The sequence below is a fragment of the Ornithorhynchus anatinus genome, chromosome 13 (assembly GCF_004115215.2).
Source record: "Ornithorhynchus anatinus isolate Pmale09 chromosome 13, mOrnAna1.pri.v4, whole genome shotgun sequence".
Lineage (NCBI taxonomy): Eukaryota > Metazoa > Chordata > Mammalia > Monotremata > Ornithorhynchidae > Ornithorhynchus > Ornithorhynchus anatinus.
In genome coordinates this window covers 36,644,588-36,671,530 of record NC_041740.1, presented here as the reverse complement: position 1 = coordinate 36,671,530, position 26,943 = coordinate 36,644,588, and the positions used below count along the sequence as shown (strand labels likewise).

Here is a 26,943-nt window from a genome sequence, read left to right as displayed (position 1 = left end):
CAAATGGGGATTCAATGTCTGTTTTTCCTTCCTCTCTATTAGACTGTGACCCTCTTATGGGACCAGGGCCCTGTCCAGTCAGCTTACTTTGTATTTCTCTCCATCACTTGGCGCATAGGAAGTGCTCAGGCAACATTATTATTGTTATTATTTTAATAAATAATGATGATGTTTGTTGAGGGCTGTGAGGCTCAGTGGAAAGAGCACGGGCTTAGGAGTCAGAGGTCATAGATCTAATCCCGGCTCTGCCACCTGTCAGCTGTGTGACTTTAAGCAAGTCACTTGGCTTCTCTGGGCCTCGGTGACCTCCTCTGTAAAATGGGGAGGAAGACTGTGAGCCTCACGTGGGACAACCTGATTACCCCGTATCTACCCCAGCGCTCAGAACGGTGCTTGGCACATAGTAAGTGCTTAACAAATACCACCATCATCAGTAATATTATTATGTTCCAAGCACCGTTCTGAGCGCTGGGGTGGATAGGGGGTAATCAGGTTGTCCCACGTGGGGCTGACAGTCTTCCTCCCCATTTTACAGAGGAGGTCACCGAGGCCCAGAGAAGCCAAGTGACTTGCCTAAAGTCCCACGGCAGACGTTGATTAGTTGGGCAGGGATCGTCTCTCTCTGTGGCCCAATCGGACACTCCGACCGCTCAGTCCAGCGCCGTGCACGTAGTGAGCGCTCGATACAGACGAATGAACGGTCGAGTGAGCGCTCGAGGAAGACGGACGGACGGTCGGGGGAGGATTTTTCCCCGTGGGAGAAACGTGCGCCGCAGCGGCACCTGCTGGCTCAGCCGGGGAGGGGGAAAGCGGCGCCGAGGCGAGCGCGCTGTGCCGACCTCCCACCGCCAGGGGGCAGGGGAGATCCGAGAGCGCCGAGCGCCGCGCCCGGGACCCCCCTCTTTCTCCGGGCCCCAAAAGGCCCAGGGGGCGGCGGCGGCCTTCTTTCCCCGCCCGGCCGCCGGAGTCTCGCTGGTCTGGGGCCTCGGCCTAGGCCTTTGGCGCGGCCTGCCGTTGCGGCTCCTGTCCCGACAACGTTGCCGCCGCGGCCCGTCCGGTCCCGTCCCGTCCCGTCCCGCCCGCCCCGCCCCGCCCCGGCCCGGACCGGACCGGCCCATGGGGAGAGCGGCCCGGCCAGGCCCGGCCCAGCCGGTGAGTGGCCTCGCGCGCGGCGCCCCTGCCCCGGCGCCCGCCTGGAGGAGGAGGAGAAGAGGGAGGAGGAGGAGGAGGAGGGGGCCCGCCTGGGGCCGCACACCCCCCGCACACCCCCCTCACATCCCCCCAAACACCCCTCTCACACACACCCCCCCACACCCCACATACACACCCCACACACCCCCTCACACTCCCATCACACCCCCCGCACACCCCCGTCACACAACCCCCCCCCGCACACCCCTCTCACACCCTCCTCACAATCACCCCCCCCACCCCCTCACATGCCCTCGCACACCCCTCTCACACACACCCCCCCACACCCCACATACAACCCTCCGCACCCCCCCTCACACTCTCCTCACACCCCCACACACCCTCTCACACCCCCCTCACCCTCCCCCCACACTCCCTCACACCCTTCCACACACCCTCTCACACTCCCCTCACATCCCTCTCACATTCCTTTCACACCCCTCGCACACCCCTCTCACACACAGCCCCACATACACCCCTCCTCACACCCCTCCTCACACCCCCCCGCACACGCCCCCACACACCCCCTCACACCCTCCTCACAACCTCCCACATACCCTTTCACACTCCCCTCACACCCCCCTCACATCCCCCTCACATTACCTTCACACCCCCCTTTCCCTCCCTTACCCCCCCTCACATCCCCCTCACATCCCCCTCACTCCCCCTCTCCCCAGGAACGTGTTCGTGATATTGTCGTACACTCCCAAGCGCTTAGTGCAGCATTCTGCACTCAGTAAGCGCTCAGTAAATACGATTGACTGCCAGGGTTATGGGCTTGTGAGACAGGAAGATGGTGGTGCCGTGCACGGTGATGGGAAAGTCAGGAGAAGGGCAGAGTTGGGATGGGAAAATAATGAGTTGTGTTTTTGACTTTTAAGGTGACATCAGTTCGTCCAAATAGAGATGCCCTGAAGGCAGGAGATGCCAAACTGCAGAGAGGGAGAGTGATCAGGGCTGGAGATGTAGATTTGGAAATCACTTGCCTAGTGTGGGTTAAGTTGAAGCCATGTGAGTTGAATGAGTTCTCCAAGGGAGTGGGTGTCGATGGAGAGGGTGTATTCTCATCGTGGTCTGGCACCAGGTTTGGTTCCAACCGAGAGCGTCCTCTAACATGCCGTGCTAACGTAGAGCTGGCCAGTTTTTGCTCGCAAGTGGTCCGAGAGCTCCCGCTTTCTTCCCAGTTTGCACTTTGGACTAAAGTAGGAGGTTGAGTCTGGGTGAACAGGGCCAAAAGTTGAAGTTTCCGGTACCCCGCGATGTCCCTGCAGGTCATGTTTGATTGCTGCTTGTTGGGCAGCTGCGTTGGTGGTGATATGTGCCGACCGCTGTGCTGAGCTCTAGGATAAATATAGTCCAATGAGACTGTGAGCCTCATGTAAGATGGGGATTATTTCCGCCCTAACTTGCGTCACTTGACACAGTAAATGCTTAACAAATAGCATAAAAATTAAAAAAAAATTACAGCTGGAATCGGGAGTCCTGGGTTCTGATTCTGACCTTGCCACTTGCCTGCTGTATTCATTCAGTTACATTTATTGAGCACCTGCTTTGTGCAGAGCAGGTGCACAAAGTACAGTACAGCAATAAAGAGACAATCCCTGCCCACAACAGACTTACAGGCCAGAGAAGGAGACGGACAGCAGAGTGAAGTATGGCCTGAAGTGGGGAGAGGCATAGGCATGTCATTTGACGTCTCTGGGCCTCAGTTTCCTCCTCAGTCCTCTCTTGTAGACTGAGCTCTACGTGGGAGAGGGACTATCCGGTCTGATTATCTTGTGTCTGGCCCAGTGTTTGGCACACTGGCTTTATAAATAGCAGGTTAAATAATTACTAAGTTAAAGCCAGGGGTCAGGAAACAGGAAGAGAAGGGCTGGCGATCTGGCCAAGGGTTGGACATAGGGTCCTAGGGCATGGGCCGTTGCTCCTGGAAGGAGTAGGTTTGTGGAGGAGACTATTTGTGGAGCTTTTATTTGAAGGATGTGTTCCTCGAATAAAGCCACGATCTGGGGCGGAAAATTCTTGGGTCTCTGATTTCACTCTTAGCCTCACACCAGGCCTACTTGACTCTCCGACGAAGGGAGGTCGGAAGGGCTTTCGATCCGAGGCTGTCGGCTCAGCTGTCCAGGCTGCGAGTGAGGGATGCCGCTTGGGTCTCAGGAAGGGGGCCACAACCCCCTCTGGTCCCCTGGGGTGCACCCCAGCTGCTGCCGGCCTCAAGTCACGCCTTCCGGATCCCCTACCCAGACCACCCCCCCCCCCCCTTTGGGGTACACGTTGGTCAAGGCAGGGGGTTGGGGGGCCCGTGACCAGAAGTGGAGGCGGAAGACTGTACGTGTCTTCACTTATCTACCCTCCCCTTGCCGTCTCCTGTGCACTTTGATACCCACCCCAGCCCCACAGCACTTCCCTTATACCCTACAATTCTCTCATCCGTACTTTATTTTAGTATCTGTCTCCCCCCAATAGGCTGAAAGTTCCTTTTGTTTTTGAAGGTATCCGTTCTGTGCGTCAGACACTGTTCTAGGTGCAGATGTAGGCACACGTGAATTGTCGGACACAGCCCCTGTCCCACACCAGGCTCACAGTCTAAGTAGAAGGGAGAACAGGTATTTAATCCCTATTTTAAGGTTGAGGAAATTGAGGCCCAGAGAAGTTAAGTCACTTGTCTAAGGTCAGACAGCAAGCAATTGTCAGGGGCTGCTTCTCCTTCTGGAAAGGGAAAGTGTCTACCAACTTTATTTCATTGAACTCTTTCAAGTGCTTAGTGTAGTGCTCTGCACACAGTAAGCACTCAAGAAATACCACTGATTGATTTCCTAAAACTCCTCATGTTTTCACATGCAGGGCAAGAAGTGGCAATGCCAGAGGTAACTGGCAGTGCCTAACGGGCACCTAAGAGAGCTTCTGGGGGTGCTCACCCTGTGCCTCCTTTCCTGACTCTCCTCCATTCCCTCTCCACTTGTGGAGTTCGGTCTGGGGTTATGAACGTAACATCAAACTCTTGGCAGTTTGGTTTTGTGTTGGTTGAGTCCCAGAATGATCGCTCCGGTAGTGCCTGTGGAAAGTAGTGAAAGAATTTAATGGTCTTTAAATGTGACCCTATAATTACAGCCTAAAGCCCAACGGCCAACAATTATCTAAATGATCACAAAATTAGAAAACGGCTTCTAGGCTTGAAAATAATCCATTAGAGGCAACAGGTTTTTTTAGGAACATGACCTGAACTGTCTTCAGACAATTTGGGTTCTATTTTTTTTTTTTTTGACCCGTCCCTCTTTCTCCACCCCCCCACACCCCAATTTATTACATCACTTTTGGCAAATGCTATAATGCCTTTGTGCCTCAGTTTTCTCATTTGAAATTGGGGGGTTGGGGTGGAGGTAATACTTGCCAGATTCCTCACTTGGTTATTGAGAAGCTGCCCCACAAATGCAGGATGTAAGTGGCCTCTGGTTCTCCTTCTGGTAGAGGAGAGATTAGCCAGGATCACGTTTCCATAAACGTCCACCTGAAAAAGGAGAAGATGTGATACTATACAAGGGACAAATAAGATGCCCTTAAAAATGAAATTTCTGCAGTTAAGTTTAAAGCCACTGTAGAAAACATACCAGTGATCTAAACTTTGAGCTTGCATAAACTGCTGTTCCGTTTCTACCTTAGACTGTAAACCCTTTGTGGGCAGGGAATGTCTACTGACTCCGTTACAGTGTACTCTCCCGAGCACTTAGCACAGTGCTCTGCACCCAGAAAGTGCTCAGTAACTGTGATCAATTGATACTCTTCTGATTTTGTTCATTTGGAACCTTAAATTTCTTCTAGGTGGCAGGCTCAGAGCCTTGGCTTAGAAACACCTACAGTATCTAATGCCATTAGTAATTACAGCTGCTTCTAGGCTGATGAATTCTACCTCTAAATGTTGTCGTCGCTGGCTTCGATATTATGTGGTTAAAATCTATCCAATGGTAGGCATATCAACACAAAGAGATCCAATTCCTGCCTTCTAGGAACTGACTTTCCAACTATTATAATTTATGGCTGAGAAAAGTCTGAACAACTGATCCTTGCCCTCTACATGTTATCTACCGAGCATGAGGGCGGGAGTGGGGCTTCTCTATCTTGGTGTTTGATTTTGGAGTTCTCCCCTAAAGCAGGAGTTGTGATCTTTCAGGACCCAGCATTAAGAAGGAATGGCTTTGTCGTACCTACACCGTGGCCACCCACGTGCGCATCACTGTTTCTTCCACCACTGCAGTGTGTCCTGTCCAGACAGACCCGCCTTTTGGATGAATGGTCCCTAATCCCTTAATGGGGTGGTAGCCAAACACACAGCACGGCAGAATGGAACCCCGTGTGTGCAGTTGCATTGATTAGCGTAGCAGGAAAATCAGCTCAGGTCCAGGACTTGAGACGTATCCAGGAAGATTACAAGGCAATCTGTGAAGTCCAACCCCACTGTAAATGCCCTTACACTCTACTGTTTCTCCTACCTGTAATTTATTTTAAAGTCTGTCTCCCCCTGTAGCTCCTTGTGGATGGGGATTTTGCCTACCGACTCTTGTATTGTAGTTCCCCAAGTGCCTAGTGTAGTGCTGAACATAAAATAAGCACTCAATAAATTTGGCATTTTTCTTTAGTCTATTCACCACCCTAGATTGAGAGGTAACTTAGTCACCAGATACACCTCCTTCTCCTTGAATCAGCTCTGCAGATTCTCACCCATGCAAAAGCCCATTTTTCTTGGGAAAATTTTGTACAAGAGTATCCATTATTCATTACTATTTCTTGTGCTGTATGTGCCAATGGGTTTTTATTATCTTTACACTTAAAAAGAACTCAGTCCAAGGACTGAGGGTATTTACATTACATTCTGCTCTGTTTTTTGCCATTTAAATAAAAGTAGAATTGAAAATTGAGAAAATGTCTGGCTCCTGATATTCTGAGTTTCAAGGAACAAAAAATGCATGTAAGAGCCCCAACTTCTATTCCCTCTTAAAAGAAAGAGTGAGTTAAGCAGGGGTTGTGTTCCCTTCTCCTTCCCGACAACTGGGGAGATCGTGTGCATGATCTTTCCATGTGGCGTGCTCCTGGAAATTTTTAAATGCTGATATTCTGACCCTTAGCACTGAATTTGTGTCTGAGCCCTCTGTTATAATAGAAGGTTTGGAAACCTCTGCTTTCTTCTTGCCATTTAGTTGTGCTCTCTTTAACTTTCCCTTTTTGCCCTCTCTCCCGCCTAGCTTTGAATTGAGGAGAAAATGTCCCTCTATGATGACCTGGGAGTGGAGACCAGTGATTCCAAAACAGAAGGCTGGTCCAAGAACTTCAAACTACTGCAGTCACAGCTGCAGGTGAAAAAGGCAGCTCTGACCCAAGCTAAGGTAAAAATAATACCTAGTCCAAGTCTGATGCTTGGCTTTTGTTTGTCTTTTTGTACTTTTAAAGTGCTTACTTTGTACCGTGTACCATACTAAACGCTGGAGAAGGTCCAAGATAATTAAGTTGGGCACTGTCCCTGTCCCACACTGGGCTCTGAATCTAAGTAGAAGGGAGTAGAATTTAATCCCTATTTTACAGGTGAGGAAACTGTTTAACTGTTTAATCTCTATTTTACAGGTGAGGGAGGCCCAGAGAAGTTAAGTAACTTCCCCGTGGTCACACAGCAGACAAGTGGCAAAGCCAGGATTAGAATGCAGGTCCTCTGACTCCCAGGCCTGGGCTGATTGGTACTAGGCCACGCTTCATATGTGGTCCCTGCAGCTTCCCTGCCTTAGGGGATGTAGGCACAATCAATCAATCAGTGGTATTTATTGAGCACTTCCTATGTACAGAGAACTGTAATAAGCACATGGGAGAGGACAATGCAACAGAGTTGGAAGACACATTACCTGCCCACAGCGAGTTTACAATCTGAAGGTTGTGAGTGATCACATGGACACAGGCAGTGGTGGAAAGAATCAGGGTCTTAATATATGTGGTTCTAATCCCATTTCTACCCCTGGCTTGCTGGGTGACCTTGAGCAAGCCAATTAACCTCTCTATGAGGTTTTCTTTATCTGTATGGTGAGGCTAATAGTACTTGCTTCTCCCCTCCTCAAGAGATAATGTTGTGTGAGGATAGAATGAGATAATGGATGTGAAAGTACTTTGGAAAAATGAAAGCACTCTACAAATTTAAGGTAGTATCCTGATGGTGGTAGTGGTTGTTATTATTACAGTGATGTTTCTGCAGTGGGGTTAAGGAGAGGAATGAGTGGGACCTGACAGTTTGGGGCAGGAATCTGGAGAGTGCTCCCCTCAACTTCCAGCATGGAAACCCTGCTTCCCTCAAAAGCAACATGGCCTGGTGGATAGAGCCCAGGCCTGGGGGTCAGGAGGACCTGGGTTCTAGTCCCAACTCCCCATCTTGTTTGCTGGGTGACCATGGGCAGGTCACTTCACTTCTCTGTGCCTTGGTTATCCTGTCTGTCAGATGGGGATTAAGACTGTGAGCCCTCTGTAGGACATGGACTATGTCCGACCTGATTTCCTTGAATCTACCCAGAGCTTAGTACAAAGCCTGGCATATAGTAAGCGCTTAACGGATACCATTAAAAAAAAAGAAGCAGTGAAGTGGCTTGATTGCAGAGCTACCTGGTGTGCCCTTGGGTTAAATTTGGGCTTTTAACCTTCCTCTCCTATCACTACCAAGTACGTTGAGCCATCTGGGAAAGCACAGCTTCCAAGCCACATCATAGAGCCCCATCCTGGGCATGGGACCGAGTGGGGTGGTTTGAAACTCGCCCATAACAGGACTCCTCTGGTCCCACCGCAGGGGGCCTGAGCTACAAGGGCAGTGCACCACTTTTCTGCTGTGCAACCTTGGGTAAGTCATTTCACTTCTTTAGTGGCAGCGACTGAGAGTTGATCCCATATGCTCAATCGCTGACCCCAGCCAGAGACAGCAGCATTATTCGTCAGTGGTATTTATTGAGGGCTTATTGGGTGCAGAGCACCACACTTGGGAAAGTGCAGCGGTGTTGATAGATGTGACCCCTGTCCACAAGGAGCATCCAGTCTACAGCCATCCATACCACACCGAGCTGGCCCAGAAGCCACTCGACTTGGGTGGTGGCCAGAAGAGCAGGAGCCTCATAAACTGCACTGGGGCAAGAGCCACCTGCCGCCTGAAAGCCTCGTTTGACCCGAATCCCCTCATATTGTAGTGGAACTAGCACACTGTCCAGAATATTTTGTCTTGTCTCTCTTTCCAGGCACGCAAACCTTTCCTTTTTTAAGATGCCAGACATTTATTTTAGTGCCAAAAGTACCCGATTGTCTCAAAAACCTAGACAAAATGCCAAGGCCTGCAAAATCAGTAAATTTAGTGCTACTTCTAGGGAAATTGCCATGTTGCAGAGAAGGACTTTGCTCTTCCACCTTAAGGCAGGAGGCTGCATCTTTGAAGCGAAGATGTGTTCTTTTCAGGCATTTCCCTTTATCAGCTGCTCCTGTGGTGTGATCTGGCAAATGCTGAATTATCTCTTTGAGGAAGTAAAGTTGTCCCTAAAAAAAAAAAAGAGGACAGCATCAATGGAAAATTCAAAACCAAAGTTTCAGACTTTCCCCAGCAGGAGGCAGGAATTTCCCACTCTTAATTCCCTAACACACCCTCTGGGAAACCTCTTGACATAGCAAACCTTTCTTATTCTACCAAAGGCAGTTTTCAGAATCGAATGACCTGACTTTATTGAGCTTTCTCTACTTTCTCTTGTTTACTTCTAAAGTCCCAAGGTGCTAAATGTTATTTATGCTTACACATCCGAGTACTGAAGTGCTCAGCGCATGCCAAATTAGACAGCATTCCCTCGAGGTGGGTTCAGCAGAAGGTGAGAACAGTGCCTGGTACATAGTAAGCACTTAACAAATACGGTAATTATTATTATGAGCAAGGTGGGTTAGGGGAAAGAGTGCAGGGCTAGGAGTCAGGCATCTGATCCCGGCTCTGCCCCTGGCCTGCTTTGGGATCTGGGACATGTCGCTGAACTCCCATAGTAAGCACTCAATAAATACTATTGAATGAACTCCCAATAATAATGTTGGTATTTGTTAAGCGCTTACTATGTGCCGAGCACTGTTCTAAGCACTGGGGTAGACATAGGGGAATCAGGTTGTCCCACGTGGGGCTCACAGTCTTAATCCCCATTTTACAGATGAGGGAACTGAGGCACAGAGAAGTTAAGTGACTTGCCCACAGTCACACAGTGACTTGCTCCCAATCTGTAAAGGGAGTACTGCATGTGAGGACTCTTAAAACGATTAAGGAAAGCACCATATAAATGTGTTATTATTAGAGCAGGAAACCTGTCTACCAATTCTGTTGTATTCTTCCAAATGCTTAGTACAGTGTTGTGCACACAGTAAACATTCAGTAAATACCATTGATTGATAAAGGAAGTTTGGATATATGGGTGTCAGATCATTTCGAGTTATACCCCCCCTCTAGACAGTGAGCTCCCTGTGGGCAGGGAACGTATCTACCAATCCTACTGTATTGTTCTCTCTTAACAATAAGTACAGTACTTGGCACATAATAAGCGCTCAGTATATACCGTCGATTGATTCATATTTGCTAAGCCTGTGTTAAAGTAACCATGGGCCTTTAAATGGGAGACTTCAATTTTTATTAGTCTTTTGATGGCCCTAAATCCTCCTTTAAACTGTGGACTGAAACTTTGTTTTTAAATAAATTGATGAGCAAGGAAGCGATCATTTCTGATAGAAAATTGAAGGAGATCCAGTTTCCTTAGCATCCTCTACACTGGAAGCTCCTTGTGGGCAGAGAACATGTTTGTTAACTCTCTTGTATTGTGCTCTCCCAAGCTGTGTGCTTCGTACAGTGCTCTGCACGTAGTAAGTGCTCAGTAAATATCACTGATTGCATTTGAACAAATCTATGTTATTTTGCTTTTCCCCTATTGGTATTACCCATCAGAATAAATTGTTTTCACATTCTTCCAAGACTTGTGAGATTAGCGGGGCTTAGTGGAAAGAGTCCAGGCTTGGAAGTCAGGAGTCGTGAGTTCTAATCCCAGCTCCACCACTCGTCGGCTGTGTGACCTTGGGCTAGTCACTTAACTTCTCTGAGCCTCAGTTATCTCATCTGTATCATGGGGATAAAGACTGTGAGCTCCACGTGGGACAAGCTAATTCCCTTGTATTTACCCTGGTGCTTAGAACAGTGCTTGGCACATAGTAAGCACTTCACAAATACCAACATTATTATTATTACAGTTTGATTTTTGTTTCGAGTGGAAAAAAGAACTTCACTGCTGAAAGCATTTACGGTAGATTTTTAGAGATTTTAATGTTGCAAGAAGGCGTAATGTTAAATTCATTTCTTGAGGGAAATGAGGATGTGCTCATTTTGCATACCCCTCCCGTCCCACCCTGTGACACAGTTCAAGGTTAAGGGTCTGCTGAACTGTGCGGAACGTGGAAATCCTTCTTGTACTCTTCAGTGCAGCCCAAATCTATGACGATATTCTGTAGGAGAGATTCCAGCTGAGTTTGAGAGGGGAAAGGGAGATTTTGGCTTTATCTGCACTGAAAATTTATCGCTAATGAAGAAATCGGGCCTATAGGAATATGAAATAAGAGTGCACATGTTATACACAGCACATACTTTGGTAGCCAATATCTTAGGGGTTTTATAATGGCTATAGAATTTGGTCCAGTGTGGACAAATGTATTTCTTCATTTAGCAGAGAAAGGGGCAGCGGAAACAAGGCTAACGTAATCTGAGTGTGTCGTTCTAATGAGGCAGGCAGTGTGTACAGGGAATATGCCTGTTTATGTTGTACTCTCCCAAGCTGTTAGTACAGTGCTCTGCACCCACTAAGCACTCCATAAAGACGATTGACTGGCTGACTAGAAACTCCATTCTGGGCCTGGTTGAAGAAGGTGAAGGATGAAGAACCATCATCCATAGGACAGCAAATAGAGCCCAGAGCTCCAGAAGTCCCAGTTTTACTCTTTAAACTAGTACCACACTTGCCAGTTGTCGGTGTGGTAATTTTGATGGGGTTGGTTCTAACTGAATTATTTTTACACGCTGAGTCTCTGCAGAGAGAATGTTACTTTTCTCGAAAAGCAGGATTATTTTTAAAAGTGTACTGATGGTTAAAGTCAACTCAAGCCTGCCACAATATGGGTTTTCACTCTGTATCTACATTGTAATGTTGTTGGGAAATTAGGGACAACAAAAGCTGGTTTGGACAAAGCAAATTGGAGTGTCATCAGAAACAGTTTGCGAGCATATGTGAGTTTTCCTTAACATGGGGTTTTGCAAGAATGCCACCCCCACATTCTAAGAAAACCAGGTAGTTTATTCAATTCTAAAGGTGTTGAATTTGTCGGTGGGGAAACCCCACAAAACAAAGAAAATTTTAGGTTCAGAAAAGAAACCATCTAGCCAGGCTTTTTACTAACATAAAATGGCTTGATATAATGTTGCAACTCTCTTTTCTTGGGCTCTTACAAAGAGAACCCACAATAGGGGTTTTCAGGTGCCCCAGTTCATGAGCTAGTCACTTAGGAAAAATAGCACCCATGCTAATTTCAAGCCTTCTTTGGAATTCATGGGATGAAATGTGTGTTTGCAGAAAGAAGTCCGGTGGAGGCTAAAAATGGAAGATTAAACACGAGGTTAAAGTAAATTGTCATACCAGGCTAATGTTCCTACATCCTGAAGTTTACTTGCCAAAAAAAAGCCATCTTGTAAATGGAGAATTCTGGGTGACATCAATGCATTTTTTCATGGCTTTTATGTTGTGTTGATTTTAGAGCCAAAGGACCAAACAGACGACAGTTCTCGCTCCAGTAATCGACTTGAAGCGAGGCGGCTCTTCGGACGACCGGCAGATCGTGGATACGCCCCCCCACGTAGCTGCCGGCCTCAAGGTAAATTCAGATCAAACGGAAGCCCCGCCTGAGGGCTCTGCTCCCTGAAACTTTTCAATTTTCCTATAAAATTTTGCCTTCTGCTTCGTAAACGTGCTTTTCAGAGACATTTCATATCTCACGAAATTCTTTCCAGTAATTTCTAGTGGCTGTCACCCCTTTCTGGGAGACCCTAGACTAGGCTGGTTACGGTCCGGGGGAGGGCCGCCCTTTGCTGTCCAAAAACAACAGCGGCAAGTGGCGGCTGCCGTTTTGTTGAGTTTTGTGATAGCCTTGACAGACATTGTCCCTTCTGGCTAGGTAGGCATGGTGCCTTCGTGCATCCAATTTGCAGTTGAAAGAAATAGAAAAGTCTCCACTTTCTCTTTGTCAATCAAGAAGTCATATTTATAAAGTGGCCGCTACCTGCAGACCACTGTACTAAGCACTCAAGGAAAGTGCAGAAGTAATGGATGATATGATCTTTGCCTTCAGGGAGCTTACAGTCTGGCAGGGGAGACAGACACTAAAGTTGGATTCGGAGGGAGTCGAAGGGGATATGTGTGAGAGTTAATGTTTCCTTTTGTTACAGAGAATTGGTGGTGGTTCTTTCTCTTCACCAAAATCCTTCTTTTCATGGAACGTGTCTTCTGTTTCTGAAGGTTGTAATTATACAGGAGTAGTGATACTGGTGGTGGTATGAAGCAACAGTATTTGAGCACCTTCAGAGGGTGATGTTTTCTGCTAAGTGGTTGGGAAAGTACACCGAAGGTAAAAGGCACATTCTCTGCCCACAAAGAGCTTCCAGGCTAATGGGGGAGACAGACATACAGCATAGTTACATATAATCTGAGCCGTAGGAAGAGTGTTTTTTTCTCCATTAGATAAGAGGAACTGGATTATAGTTTCAAGTATAAAGACGAAAGAAATGAGCGAGAAGTTTGTCCTATGTAGTAATACTTTTTCCCCCCAAGGATTCCTTATGCATTGTTTTTTCATGGTGGGCGGGGAAATGTCATACTTGTAGCCCCCGGTAAATGTTGTGGTAATAACTATTTGGTGTGACATTAATATCCCCACCTGGAATTTCTGCTTGTCTTCTGCAGGATCCTGTGCCTAGTGGATTTTCTGCAGGAGAAGTTTTAATTCCTTTAGCTGATGAATATGATCCCATGTTCCCCAATGATTATGAGAAAGTGGTGAAACGTCAGAGGGAAGAACGCCAAAGACAGCGGGAGCTAGAGAGGCAGAAGGAGATCGAAGAACGAGAAAAGTAAGTTTGAGCCCGGAGTTCTTGGCCATCCATGGTTCTCCTCCTTTGAGTCCATTGGAAAATGTGTTGGTGACCACAAAAATTTGTTTTCAAGTGAAGGAAGGCCCTCACCATCCAAAAGTAAGCCTTAAGGGTCCGTTGATTAATCATGTGTTTATAAGGGTTCTTAAGCAGCATGGCCTGGTGGAAAGATGATGGGTCTGGGAGTCAGAGAACCTGGAATCTAGTCTTGGCTCTGCCACTTGGCTGCTCTGTGGCCACAGCAAGTCACAACTTCTCTGGGCCTCAGCTTCCGCATATATAAAATGGGGTTTCACTACCTGTTCTCCTTCCTATTTAGACTCTGAGCCCCATGTGGAATGGGGACTGTGTCTCATCTGATGATCTTGCTTACCCCAGCGCTTAGTACAGAATGCTTTGCTCCTAGAATGTGCTTAGCAAATACTGCAATTATTATTAAAGGGCAAGTGAAAATAAAATGGGATGCTGAGAGCCAGATACCCAGATCTGTGATCCCTTGACTTGCAGCTTAATTTAGATACAGCACCAAGCCCAAGAGACATGAGACTACTTGTGGGGGAAAAGGCTATTTGGTATGAGTTTTGGGATTATTACAGCCTGCAGATGGGTTGTGTGTTTTTTTGGTTTGGTTTTTTTTTCCTAACCATTCATTCATTCAATAGTATTTATTGAGCGCTTACTGTGTGCAAAGCACTGTACTAAGCACTTGGAATGTACAAATCGGCAACAGATAGAGGCAGTCCCTGCCCAGTGACGGGCTTACAGTCTAATCGGGGGAGACAAACAAAAGCGGTAGCAATAAATAGAATCAACCAGCTCCGTCCATTACTGCCACAAACACTGGGGAGAGCCCCAGTGATCTTCTTTGCCTACAACGTAATTTGGTTGCTTTGACTCTGGTGTTTTTTCTTTCTTAAACATTAAGATTGAATCAATCAGTGGCATTTATTGAGCACTTACTCTGTGCAGACCACTGTACTAAGCACTTGGGAGGGTAATAATAATAATTGTGGCATTTGTTAAGTGCATACTATGTGCCAGGCACTGTACTAAGTGTTGGGGTGGATACAAGCAAATCGGGTTGGACACAGCCCCTGTCCCACGTGGGGCTCACAGTCTCAATCCTCATTTTACATATGAGGTAGCTGAGGCCCGGAGAAGTGAAGGGACTCACCCAGAGTCCCACAGCAGACAAATGGTGGAGCCAGGGTTAGAACCCATGACCTTCTGACTCCCAGCCCCGTGCTCTATCCGCTACACCCTGCTGCTTCTCCTACAATGAAAGAGTTAGCAGACACATTCTCTGCCCACTACGAGCTTATAGTCTAGTGGGATTCACCTTCTGTCATCGTTTGGCATCTTAAATATTCACCTGTGCTCTACCCTCTACAAGACTTTTATGGCCAGGTTGATCCCGGAGTAACTCAGAGTGACGTTTAACACATATTTCTAAATTACATCTATAGGTATGGCTCTACAGTTAATTCAGCAGTATTTATGAAGCTTGCACTCTGTTTAGAGCACTGTAATATAGGTTTGAGAGTCTATAATGGTTAGTAGACACGATCCCACCCTTGAGGAGAATAGGTTGGTTGGGATGGGAGATGAATCAGGAAATGTGATTTTAGAATGACCTTGAAAATGAAACGAGTAGTGGCCTGCCAGATGTTGAGGGACAACCTGGGGATGAATTTAGTATTAATTTCATGATTTATTTTAGTACCAGTCCCAACTGTCATTTAGATTAATGTTATTCATTCAGTCGTATTTATTGAGCTCTTACAGTGCTCTGTGCTGCAGTTGAGCAGTGTAACCCAACAGCGGGAAACCTAGATTCTTTTTATTTCAAGTCTTAAATTCTTAAAACGTCACAGGAAAATAATTATTTCAAGGTGCAAACACTCAAAGCTCATTCTCTAAGTTGTGGTTAGGCAAGTGACTAGAGAAATATCTTAGATGCATACATTAGAGATTCTTTTGGGGTCCTTAATTCTATTGGAATGGTAATTATTTTAAAATGTTTAAAAGCTTTTAACATTAGCACTTTTTGAGCCAAGAATAAAGCTGATTTTCCTCATTTTCCACTGATATTTTTTTCCCAAATTTGAAGGAATAGCTCCTATTCATATGTGATCAATGTTTTATTCCATATTGCTTATTGTTTCACCAACAACAAATGTATATAAAAGGATTCTGAGAAAATTAGATTGGTGAAGCCTTTTTGGTGCAGGAAAGTGTCAGAAATTTATTCTACATAAGAACCCTTTTTTATCCCCAAGGTTTTCTTAGCATTTTGTTTGGGATCAACATCAGTCATACATTTTCAGACTTCTCTCCATCTGATAGCTGTAAATTTGTTGATTCTGGTTTGCCTTTAGCAAAAAATAAGTTAAGGTGAATGCTTTCCTTACCATCTGTTATTTTAGGAGACGTAAAGACAGACATGAAGCTAGCGGGTTTTCGAGGCGACCAGACCCAGATTCAGAAGAAGATGAAGATTATGAACGAGAAAGGAGAAAAAGAAGTAAGGAAGGAGAACATAGTAGTTAATTGTAACTTTCTGTGGTTATGGCAAAGCCAGCTGGTTTTCATCAAGTTACTGATATAGTTCTCATTTCTGTTGAAAAACGTCTTTCTCACCAGAAACCCACTTGGGAACTACGTGGTTTCAGAATGGCTGTTCACCTTCTTGAGTCTAGCCTTTTAGCTGTATTAAATCCCTCTTTTTAAGCTCTCTAGCCAACCAGTTGGGGCATTTTGGAGTGCAAACTGAAGTTAGAGCATTTCTTTTGTCCACACTATCAGTCGCTGATTTGTAAAACCTCCACTTACTGGCACCAGAGTGCCGCTACTAGGGAAAACCAGAAACCTGGCAGTCCTTGGACTCAAGGGGTGTGTGCATTGTTTGGAGATTGTTGAGGATTTTAGGTCTTGTGGTGCCACGTGTTGTGGTCGTAATACACCGGAACCTTTCCAGAGTATGTGGGGATTTAATGTAGGTTCTATTGGGTATAACCGAATGATCTTTGTTCCCAATACTTCTCTGCGTCACTGTTGCACAGAATGTTGGCTGGTAACCGAAATTCCTCTGCAGTGGATCAGTGGAAAGGAAAGCCGACCCAAGGGGCCCTTTGGGAAGAGCAGCAGTTGCGTGGGAATGGGAAGAGAGGGTGGACATGGGCTCCCAACGCCCAGGTCTCTTGTGAGCTATCCAGCTTCCTCTGCCACTGCTGCCTTTCAATCCCCCAACCAGCGTCTTTTAATGAGGCCCTCAGCCTAGCCTGTGTATTTATCACCCTTATGAAAGTGTACCCAGGTACCCCCTGGTGCAAGTTGCTTGGGGGGGAAAAAACTAGGTGTTGTAGCTCTATGTATGTCTACATTGGATTGGGTTTGGGGGTAAGTTGCAGATTTTTCTGTCTTCCACTGTAACAATCGGTGCTCGATCCTTTGACGTTTGTTTCCTTGGTGGATATGCCTGAATTCCTTTTGAGTCCCATTTTGTTTGGCTGGGATTGCGAGCAGCCATCCTCGCCACGGCAGCCCTCGACATCTGGCTCGCTGCCCCAGCAGACCCGTTTGGTTGTCTCCCTGTCCACAGATGTGTGATGGGTAAGAGGAGGAGCAGCCATAGATGCCTGGATTGACTGATGGCTGGCTGGGGATCCCAAGGCAGGACCCTCCCCTTCTCCTGCATGTGCAGACACACACACACGTATGTCATAGAATCATCGACACAGAGAGGTCATCTGGTCAAGCCCTTTGCCTTTACTCAGGGAGTCAATCAGTGATATTTATTGAGCACCTGCTGTGTGCAGAGCACTGTACTTAGGAAAGTACAAAGTAACAGTTGGTAGCCTTGTTCCCTGCCTGTCAGAACCTTATAATCTAGAGGAAGTTGATAATGCCTCTTCCACCTAGGAAGTGGGCATTAGAATGACCAGGGAGTCTTAGTTTCAGTCACGGACTGGGATGGTGATATATTACACACACCCCTTCCCTTCCCCCTTTCTCCATCCAACGTAAATATTTGCAGAAATATTTGTTTTGTTCTTTGTATTATTTACAGGCCAGTTGGCAGAATCTTGGTGCCTGAGAGCTTTTGTTCACTGACATTATTTGCTCTTGCAGGTATGGGAGGTGCTGCTATCGCCCCCCCAACTTCTCTGGTGGAGAAAGACAAAGAGCGTACGTACATCTAACGCCTTGCTCCTCTACCTAGTCCTTGCCCAGATATTGAAATTCATAATTTGAGGCAGCCAGATGTTCCCAGTTCATAATTTTCTTTCTGTCTTAATCTTTGTCATGAATAGTCCTGGTTTGGGGGGAACAGCCTGTAGTGCTGGGCTGATCTACCCTGGGAAAGGGAAGGGCAAGAAGCAGAGCCTAGCTTTCTTCATCTTGACCCCTGAGACCTGAATGTTTTGAACTCTGGGAAAGGGTTTTTACCTTGCCTTTTTGCTGTTACCTACTCACAGGCCCTCTTTTCTCCCTTCCCACTTTTGTTTGTTGTTTTTTTTTAAAAAAAAAAGGCACATTTTCTGATGTTATGATAATAATAGTGGTATTTAAGTGCTTACTCCGTGCAAAACACTGTTCTAATCGCTGGGGGGATACAAGGTCATCAGGTTGTCCCATGTGGGGCTCACAGTTTTAATCCCCATTTTACAGATGAGGTAACTGAGGCACAGAGAAGTTAAGTGACTTGCCCAGAGTAACAGCTTGCAAGCGGCGGAGTCGGGATTAGAACCCATGACCTCTGACTCCCAAGCCCGGGCTCTTTCCACTGAGCCACGCCGCTTCTCTACCAAATGTTATACCAAATATCCGGTTTCAGCATAAGGATAAAATTGAAGCACAACAGATCAGTTGGGGTTTTTTTTTTTAAGTTTTATATGCGAGAACTAAGATCCTTGGTTTACAAACAAATGCAAATTATGCCAACTAGGGTCGCCCCAGATTTAAAAATTTGGTTGGCCCAATAGTTTGCACTTCGGGTGCAGCATGTGAACCCTCCACAAGGTGGCACGGATTACTCTGATTTAATAAACCTGCCATCAGGTTTAATAAACCTGGAAAAAGACCTTGAGAAACCACTGAGGTCATTTTCCCTGCCTCCAGGTAGAGCCAAACTAAACTACCCACAAAGAAATAGGTGCCCATCTTTCCTTAAACATCGTGGGAGCAGACAGCGCACCAACTTCCCCTGGTACTGGGTTTCAGAGTGGCTTAGTCCTCACTTTTGGGAAATTCTACCTAATTTTTAAACCTAAAGCCTTGGCTCCAGTTTAAACCTATTATTAAGTAAGCATTTCTGTGTCCTTTCATATTAACAAAGTGCTCCAAGATCACTGATTAGTCATTCCACATTCCATATCGGGGACATCTCCACCCCGATTTTATAGACCTCCTCCACTCAACGAATTCGAGTAGGAAGCGTAAGCTATTCTGTTCTCAATCAAGCCTCCTGTCTTGTCCCATTTCGGTGGCCAAATCAAATAACCTCTCTCCTAAAGTGATGATAACAAAATTGTAATTTTTCCTGGCCCGGAGTTGAAAGCCTAATGTAACAGCTCTCTCTAACAGCACAAGTCAAGTAATTGTGCGAAGAATCAACCCTTGCTTGTAAAGTGTGACGCTTTTTCTTGTATGTTAAACTTGGTTAAACTTTTCTTGTATGTTAAAATTCCCCCCATTCAGTTCCCAGAGAGTTTCCCTTTGAAGAGGAGTCAAGGTCTCGCTCCCAATCTTCCAAAGCTGCTATTCCTCCCCCTGTGTACGATGAGCAGGAGAGGCCGCGATCTCCAACGGGACCCAGTAATTCCTTCCTCGCCAACATGGGGTAATTATTTGGGATACACTCCCTGTTCATAAGTAAAACAGTAAAGATTTTTCATTGCTCTATTTTGTGCAGGTAGGGAGATTTTATTTTTTTTTAATGGTATTTGTTAAGCGCTTACTAGTCAGTCAGTCATATTTACTTAGTGCTTACTGTGTAGAGAACACTGTAATAAGCATTTGGGAGAGTACAGTATAACAATAAGCAGACACATTCCATGCCCACAACAAAATTTTGTGTGCCAGGAACTATCCTGGGGTAGATACAAACTAATGAAGTTGGACACAGTTCATGTCCTACTTGGGTCTCACATTATTAATCCCCACTTTACAGATGAAATAACTGAGACCCAGAAGTTAAGTAACTTGCCTGTGTTCACACAGCAGACAAGTGGCAGAACCGGGATTAGAACCCAGGTCCTTCTGACTCCCAAGCCCTTGCTTTATCCACAAGGCCACACTGCTTCTCTGTTCAAAGCCATCTTGTGTTCCAAACCGTAGTTGCCATGAGTCCATTGTTTTTATCTGCAGCAGGAGACTCTAAAATGGTTGTGGTTGAGCCATTTAATCTCCAGAATCAGCCCTTGAGAAGCACATTCTAACCCAGAGGGCTCTGCTCTGTGCAAACCTGTTGGGCTCCAAGCAAACCTGTATTTATAAATATATTCCAAGGCATTATAAACCAAATGCTGTCCGGTGGACTTAATGTGGGCATTGCTTCATTTTCGTGCTGTTTGAAAGTGAATGGCCAAGATATTGTGGTTCAGATGTGGTCCATCCAGGATCCTTAGCCCTGGGTGCCATTTTCGGGGTGTCCAGCTACGGGCCCTGAGACATTTCAGGACACCCCCTGGCTGGATCTGAGAGCAATTGAAAAAAATTCCAGAGTCGGTCCACGTCTTAAAGGTATCAGACTCACATGCCATCTAATGGTAGGGTTATTGGTTACTGGTCCTTTCTGCTGCAATTGAGTCAGGTGGGGCTGAGAAGTCGTCGTGGGGAATGGTCTTTTAGTCGGGAGATAGTGTTTTTGGGCACCTCTCATAATTGGCTGGGCGTCTCCTGATTGACAGCTGCTGCCTGGCAGGGGGGGCTTACTTCCCCACGTCGCTTCCCATCCTCAGCCTGACTGGAGGCATGGGTCACCAGAGTAGCAGAGAAGCGAGAGCCCACAAGACTAGGAGGAAACCAAGCATGAATAATTCCTCGTCCATCCCGTGGATTTACTGTTTTCAAGGTTTCTGGGGAAGATAGCTAGCCCTGAACCATCTTTATGTGTTTGTATTTCTAGGCATTCCAGCTACTAAGAGAGCAAGCCAGCAGAGGCTAGATGTGGCAGAATGTGACCTCTGGCTTTTGAAAAGGGCTTTCTGTTCCAGTCCCTCTTGGTTTAAAAAGTTTCCTCCTCTTCCTCTTCCCTCCCCCCAAGCCCAATACGTTCTACAATGCAATCTTTCTAAGTCTTTATTCCGATACCTTCAGCTGAAGAAAGTTACTGTTGAAACAGAGAGGCAGATGCAATCTACTCAATAAAAACTTTCCCAATGATATTTCCACACGCAGGGTTTTTCGTATAAGACTGGGATGGCCTAATTTCCTTGGGGAAATACCAGCTTATAGTTGGGTCATGTTACCTTGTCGAAAACTCTTAATGGCTTTGATAGCGGTGTATCGCCTCGGTGGGAGGAAGTGAATTCCAGGGAAACTGATGGATGCTTTTCACCCCCACAGCGGCACCGTAGCCCACAAAATCATGCAGAAGTATGGCTTCCGAGAAGGCCAGGGGCTGGGGAAGCACGAGCAGGGCCTGAGCACGGCGTTGTCGGTAGAGAAGACCAGCAAACGAGGAGGCAAGATCATTATCGGCGACTCCACAGAGAAAGGTACGCTCCGCCTGCTGACCGAAGAAGGGGTAGTAGGCGGGAGGTGAGGCTAGAGTGAAAGTTGGGCCCTGCGACTGATAGGAAAGCAACCGATCCTTTTAACAGATGATGAGGAAACTCGAATGGTGACTTGGTAGTAGGGCCCGACGTATATTGCAGTAGATCTCTTTACTGAAGCTGTTCTCTTCTCCAGAGTCCTAGGTACAAGAAAAGATCCGGTAGATAGAGTGAAGAAATGGAATTCAGGGGCCCTGGGTTGACAGGTAGCTTTGAGCAGGACCTTGTAAAGTAATAATAATAATGGTATTTGTTTAAGCGCTTACTATGTGCCAAGCACTTTCTAAGCGCTGGAGAGGTACAAGGTTTTCTGGTTGTTCCAGGTGGGGCTCACAGTCTTAATCCCCATTTTTACAGATGAGGTAACTGAGGCACAGAGAAGTTAAGTGACTTGCCCAAAGTCACACAGCTGACAAGTGGCAGAGCCAGAATTAGAACCCGCTACCTCTGACTCCCAAGCCCGTGTGCTTTCCACTAAGCCACACTGCTTCTATACCTCCCACTGCCTGTTAGGCCAAAAAGAGTAGTGTTGCTTAAACGAGTGGTTTATTCTTGCCTTTTAGGAAGGCGCCATGTGACTCCAACAATAGCTTGAAAACCAATTCTATTTGAAAGATTTTATTTATTTATTTTTAATGGTATCTGTTAAGGACTTAGTATATGCTGGGCACTCTACTAAGCTCTTCAGTAGATACAAGCTAATCAGGTTGGCTGCAGTATCCCATGGGGAGCTCACAGTCTTAATCAGATGAGGTAACTGAGACCCAGAGAAGTGAGGTGACTTGCCTAAGGTCACACAGCAGACGAGTGGCAGAGTTGGGATTAGAACTCAGGTCCTTCCGATTCCCAGACCCGGGCTCTATCTACTAGGCCATACTGCATCTCTTCTGCTCAAACTTCCTTTGTTTTAATTGGGTCCAAAGCGATGATGGCCCACTTCTTGCTGGGAGTACGAGGGCGGAAAGAGGGGAATGGGAGGCTACAGGCTTCAAAGAGGAATGTGTCTGTTTATTGTTGTGTTGTATTCTGTTCCAAGCACTTAGTACAGTGCTCTGCATACAGTAAGCACTCAGTAAATACACCGAATGAATGAATAACAGGCTAGAGAGCCATCATTTGGGGCCCTTTCAGCCCGATTGAAAACCCTCAGGTCCAAAGGAGTCCAGCTTGAATGCTCTTGGGGCTATAGCCCCCGTTGCCTCCATGGAGTTGGCACCTAAAGCTCAAACCCATGAAAATGATCCTCCATTCCCATTTCTCTCTACCTTTCTCTCACACGCATCTAACTCCTGTGGTTTCATGGAGGATCACAGGTGGATTTGCATTTAGCCAGTTTTCACACCACATACGGCTGTTTTCTTGCCACTTACTCATTCCTATAGTGGAAATTCTTTTTTCACTCTAGGGTACTCCAATCTGAAATTTCTCGTGAATTTATTAGCCTCTGGTCTTTGGCTTGTTCTTTGCTGTTTCACTGCCACGTGGACACGTTGATTTGCCTTACACTATGGGAGTGAGGCGAGAGGAAGCCTGCTGATTCGGGGGTTGATGAACCATTGTGCTTCTCTTGGGTCTGTGCAGTGGCCCAGCTCTTGGTTGAAATGGGAGTAGCCTTTCTGGCCCCTGTGCCTCTGCTCATTCATTCATTCAGTTGTATTAACTGAGTGCTTACTGTGTGTAAAGCACTGTTCTAAGCGTTTGGGAGAGTACAATATAACAATAAACAGACATATTCCCTGCCTACAATGAGCTTTCATTCTAGAGGGGGAGACAGAAACATCAATATAAATTTTTTAATTTTGCTCTGCCTGGGACGAGTCCAGGTTTGCCTGCTGTTCACAGTTTTATCAGCTCACTGTCCCACCCCTCACCACCACTGATGCCTTTACTGCTGGAGTGGAGAGTAAATGAAATGGCACTTCTCGGGTGCAGGCTTGTCCTGAATTGTTGCCAGCTTTTTGGGCCCGCGGCCACCCATCAGACAGGGCTCGTGTAAGCTGAGGCACTCCCTGCTCTGATCTGGGTTTCATCCCTGGCACTGTGTTCCTCAGGCTTCTCTGAACCTCTTCCAAGCATCGGTTTCCGTGTTCTGCCATTCACCTGAAAAAGTTTTTCATTCTAGCATGACTCTGGTATTTGGAGCCCCTGGAATAATTAAAAATCGCTTCCAGCTGTCAGCAGAAGCCACTGTTTAAAAACATATGTAAAGATCACTGTATAAATGTGGCTTAAAACAAAGGCAGTGGCTTTGGTTATTACATGTGCTCTCAGTGAACGATCACTCAGGTTCTCGAGGTCACCTCAGGGACAGCTCAGCATTGTTTGTCACCGAATGGGTGATCGGAATTCCTCATTACGGCAGAGAAACGGGCTTTCTATTTGTTCGTAACATGCAGCGTGGTTCCTGTTTTGTTGGTACAGATGCTTCCAAGAAATCAGATTCAAATCCACTAACTGAGATTCTTAAATGTCCTACTAAAGTGGTCCTGCTCAGGGTAAGTCAAAAAAAGGTGCCTCTCATTTCATTATCCTTGGTTTAGGGTTCTGTTGAGAATTAGGAAGGGTCGTAAGGTTGGGGGCGGGGAGGTGGTGGTGATTATGTGCACCAACTCTCTATATGACATATGGCCAAGGGCTAGTGAAGTAATGCATCATTAGACTGGAAGCTCCCTGTGGGCAGTGATTGTTTCTGCCAATTCTGTCGTGCGTTCCCAAGTACCGAGGATGATACCCTACACGTGTCGATTAATTGAAGTAATAATTTATAGTTGGAGGGTGTTTTTGCTTAAAGTACACATCAGATGTTAGGTGTCAGGACATCAGTCATCTTGCTTTCTTAGCCCAAAGCAAAGAGACCATTGAAAGAGAAATGGGAACAATTCAGGTAAGGTGCTGGGAGGTTTTATGTGTTGAAAGGGATCTAGACCAGCGTTTTTGAAGGGATTAGAAGGATATTGGTGGTCATGAAAAATTTAAGGTAGAATCCTATTTAAGATGAGTTACTCTAGTAAATGTCTAGGTGCTATTTCCAGGCTTGGCCCCCTCGTTCTGTTGTTCACATGTGGAAGTCATTATATCTAGCATTTCCTTGGTGTTTAGGTTCCTTTTAGAAGAAAAGCGTTTATAGGGTTCCAGTTCAGTTTCTTCAACGTTCACCTGAATTACTCTGCTGCTTAAATAGGCCCTGTTGTATCTGTGATGGCAAGTGGGTCCTTTCAAAAGAGACAGCTTCAGCCTATAGAGTAATTTGGTGGTAGAATTTTTCTGTGTCATACCTAGATTCTTTAGAGAGCTGTAATTTGCAAACCTGGCAGTTGGGTGGATTCCACATTTCAAGGGGCATTATTCTCGGGATAAACATTGTCAACGGTCTTGAATTTCTCTTCGTTTTGCTCCCAGAACATGGTAGGGGCTGGAGAGGTCGATGAAGATTTGGAAGGCGAAACCAAGGAAGAATGTGAAAAATATGGCAAAGTTGGAAAATGTGTCATTTTTGAGGTAAGACTCTCCTCCCAGATCCCAGATCTTAAGTGACTAGTGATGCCCACTTTCACGCTACCATTTTGAGAGAGAAAATCGAAACAGTGAGGAGGAGGAGATAATCCATTTCTTGTTGCAAATTCTGGGCAATATCACCTAGGCCTTACAGGGACCAGTATTCATTCATTCTTTCAGTCGACTGGAGCAGGTGACATGGTGGAGTAGAGGGTGCTCACTGCAGCACCACCAGAGAGCCAGCACGCCTAGTCGGAAGAACCTGGGCCTGGAAGCCAGCAGGACGTGGGTTCTAATCCTAGCTCTGCCACTTGCCTGTTGTGTGACCCTGGGCAACTTTTCTGTGCCTCAGTTTCCTCATCTGTAAAATGGGAATCTGTCTATTCTCCCTCCTGCCTAGAGTTGTGAGCCCCACATGAGACAGGTACTGGGTCTAATCTGATTATCCTCTATCCCAGCGCTTAGTACTGTGCTTGGCACATACCCCTCAACAAATATCACTATTATTATAAGATGGTGGCAAAAATATTTGCATCCTGCATCCTCCAGCTTTTCTGCTGTGGACCAGGCCTGGCTCTTCACATATTTGTCTCTGAGTGGACAGGGAAATAAAAACATACCCCTTGGGTGAACATGGAAATTAAGTGGGTGCTTTAACCCAGGCTAGGCTTGACACTTGAGTGCTCCCTGAAAGTGTTACATAATTGTCAAGTCTCTACCTGCTTCGTATTCAGAAACCTTGGCTGCCTAATGCTGAGTTTGGGGCCCAGGATGATTTCTTTAGAGTGGACTTTTCAACGTTTAAGGTGCCAGGACAGACTAAAGCAGCTGAACAAAATAGAAGTTTGCAAATAGAGAGCGTGAGGCACACACACACGCGCACACACACACGCGCGCGCACACACACACACATACACACCCCCACCCCCCCCGCACACCCCCCCCCCAACCCTTTTATCAATGTAAATGTTTGCATTCCAGATTCCCGGTGCCCCCGATGATGAAGCCGTAAGAATATTTTTAGAGTTTGAGAGGGTTGAATCGGCAATTAAAGGTAAGGTAAATTTATTCTGCCAAATAAATCTGGAACTTGTTTTGAGTTGGGGCAAAAAAAAAGAATGTGCTAGGTATGGTTATCAGTATGCAAAACACATTTTGTGATTTTTTTTCTTATCCTGAAACTTTTTTTTGGTGTTCATTCAAAGTACATGTGTGTTTAATCATTCCTTTCTGTTTGCATTCTAGCTGTCGTTGATCTGAACGGGCGGTATTTTGGTGGCCGGGTGGTGAAAGCTTGTTTCTACAATTTGGACAAGTTCAGGGTCCTGGATCTGGCGGAACAAGTGTGATTTTTTTTTTTAATTATTATTATTTTTAAGAACTTGAGCACAGGCATCACTGGCCAATCTGACTGCGCTACTGGCCAAGAGCAAAGAGGACAGGGTGGGAGGCTGCTGGGCCACCAGGAGGTGACTCTCTGCAAGGACTCTTTGGACTCATGTGACCGGTTCCTCTCCCCCACCCCCTCTTTTTTTTATTTTGTGGCTTTTTTTATAGTATAAAACCCTGAAAAAAATAAGTTCCATGCCTGTCTGGTTGTCTCTTTGTTTTCAACTACCAGAGTGGATTGCATTTCTTAGTAGGATCTGAGAGTGGTGGTCTCCGATCCCTCAGTTGGGAGACATTCCGTCTGCCTCCTGGAGAGGCCCCGGCCCCAATACCAGGCTTTGAAAATGAACCGCAGTAAGTGATGCTTTTAAGAGTCTCTCTCTCTTTTCTGTCATCTGTCCTGCTCCGTCTCAAAGCTGAGCTCCAGATCCCCGAGGGTAAGGAACAGGCTTGGCACTCTCCACCACCTGTGAAGAGACCATCCCCTCCCCGGTGGGCCAGGGTGAGTTTTTTGCAAAAAAAAACCTCTGTCGGACAGCGAGAAGAATCGAAAAAAGGTTTACGTTAGTCACCTGCCGGCGCCCCAGAACGACCCAAGGACACGGGAAGCATTTGTGTGTGTTGGCACCAGGAAACCGGCGGAACCAAAGCCTTCTGTCTCTGGAGGTCCAAGGCCAGATCTAAGTGAAGATCAAAAGTGACAGATTAAGTCAAGCCTCAGCAGACCCAATGTGAAACCACCCTACCTTGGGGTGGAGCCGGTGGCCTGCTTAGGGCTTGGCCTCCGTTGGCTAAATTTTGTGCAAGATTTCTGAATCTTGCATAAGATTACCACAACACCAGCCCTACCGTTGCATAAGCTGTGTAATCTTGGGC

The 26,943-nt window shown here is 46.3% G+C and overlaps 1 protein-coding gene across 1 annotated transcript; it reads left to right on the top strand.

Annotated features, from left to right (window-relative positions):
• The first annotated feature begins 953 nt into the window (after window positions 1–953).
• On the top strand, window positions 954–26,267 carry RBM17 (RNA binding motif protein 17). Its single transcript, XM_029078265.2, has 12 exons — window positions 954–1,152; window positions 6,432–6,572; window positions 12,016–12,132; window positions 13,218–13,384; window positions 15,832–15,929; window positions 17,537–17,593; window positions 19,106–19,247; window positions 20,975–21,126; window positions 23,605–23,678; window positions 24,583–24,681; window positions 25,660–25,732; window positions 25,924–26,267. Exons 2-12 carry the CDS (start codon window positions 6,450–6,452, stop codon window positions 26,025–26,027), a joined length of 1,206 nt encoding a protein of 401 aa, XP_028934098.1. The 5' UTR covers window positions 954–1,152; window positions 6,432–6,449; the 3' UTR covers window positions 26,028–26,267.
• Window positions 26,268–26,943: the final 676 nt, after the last annotated feature.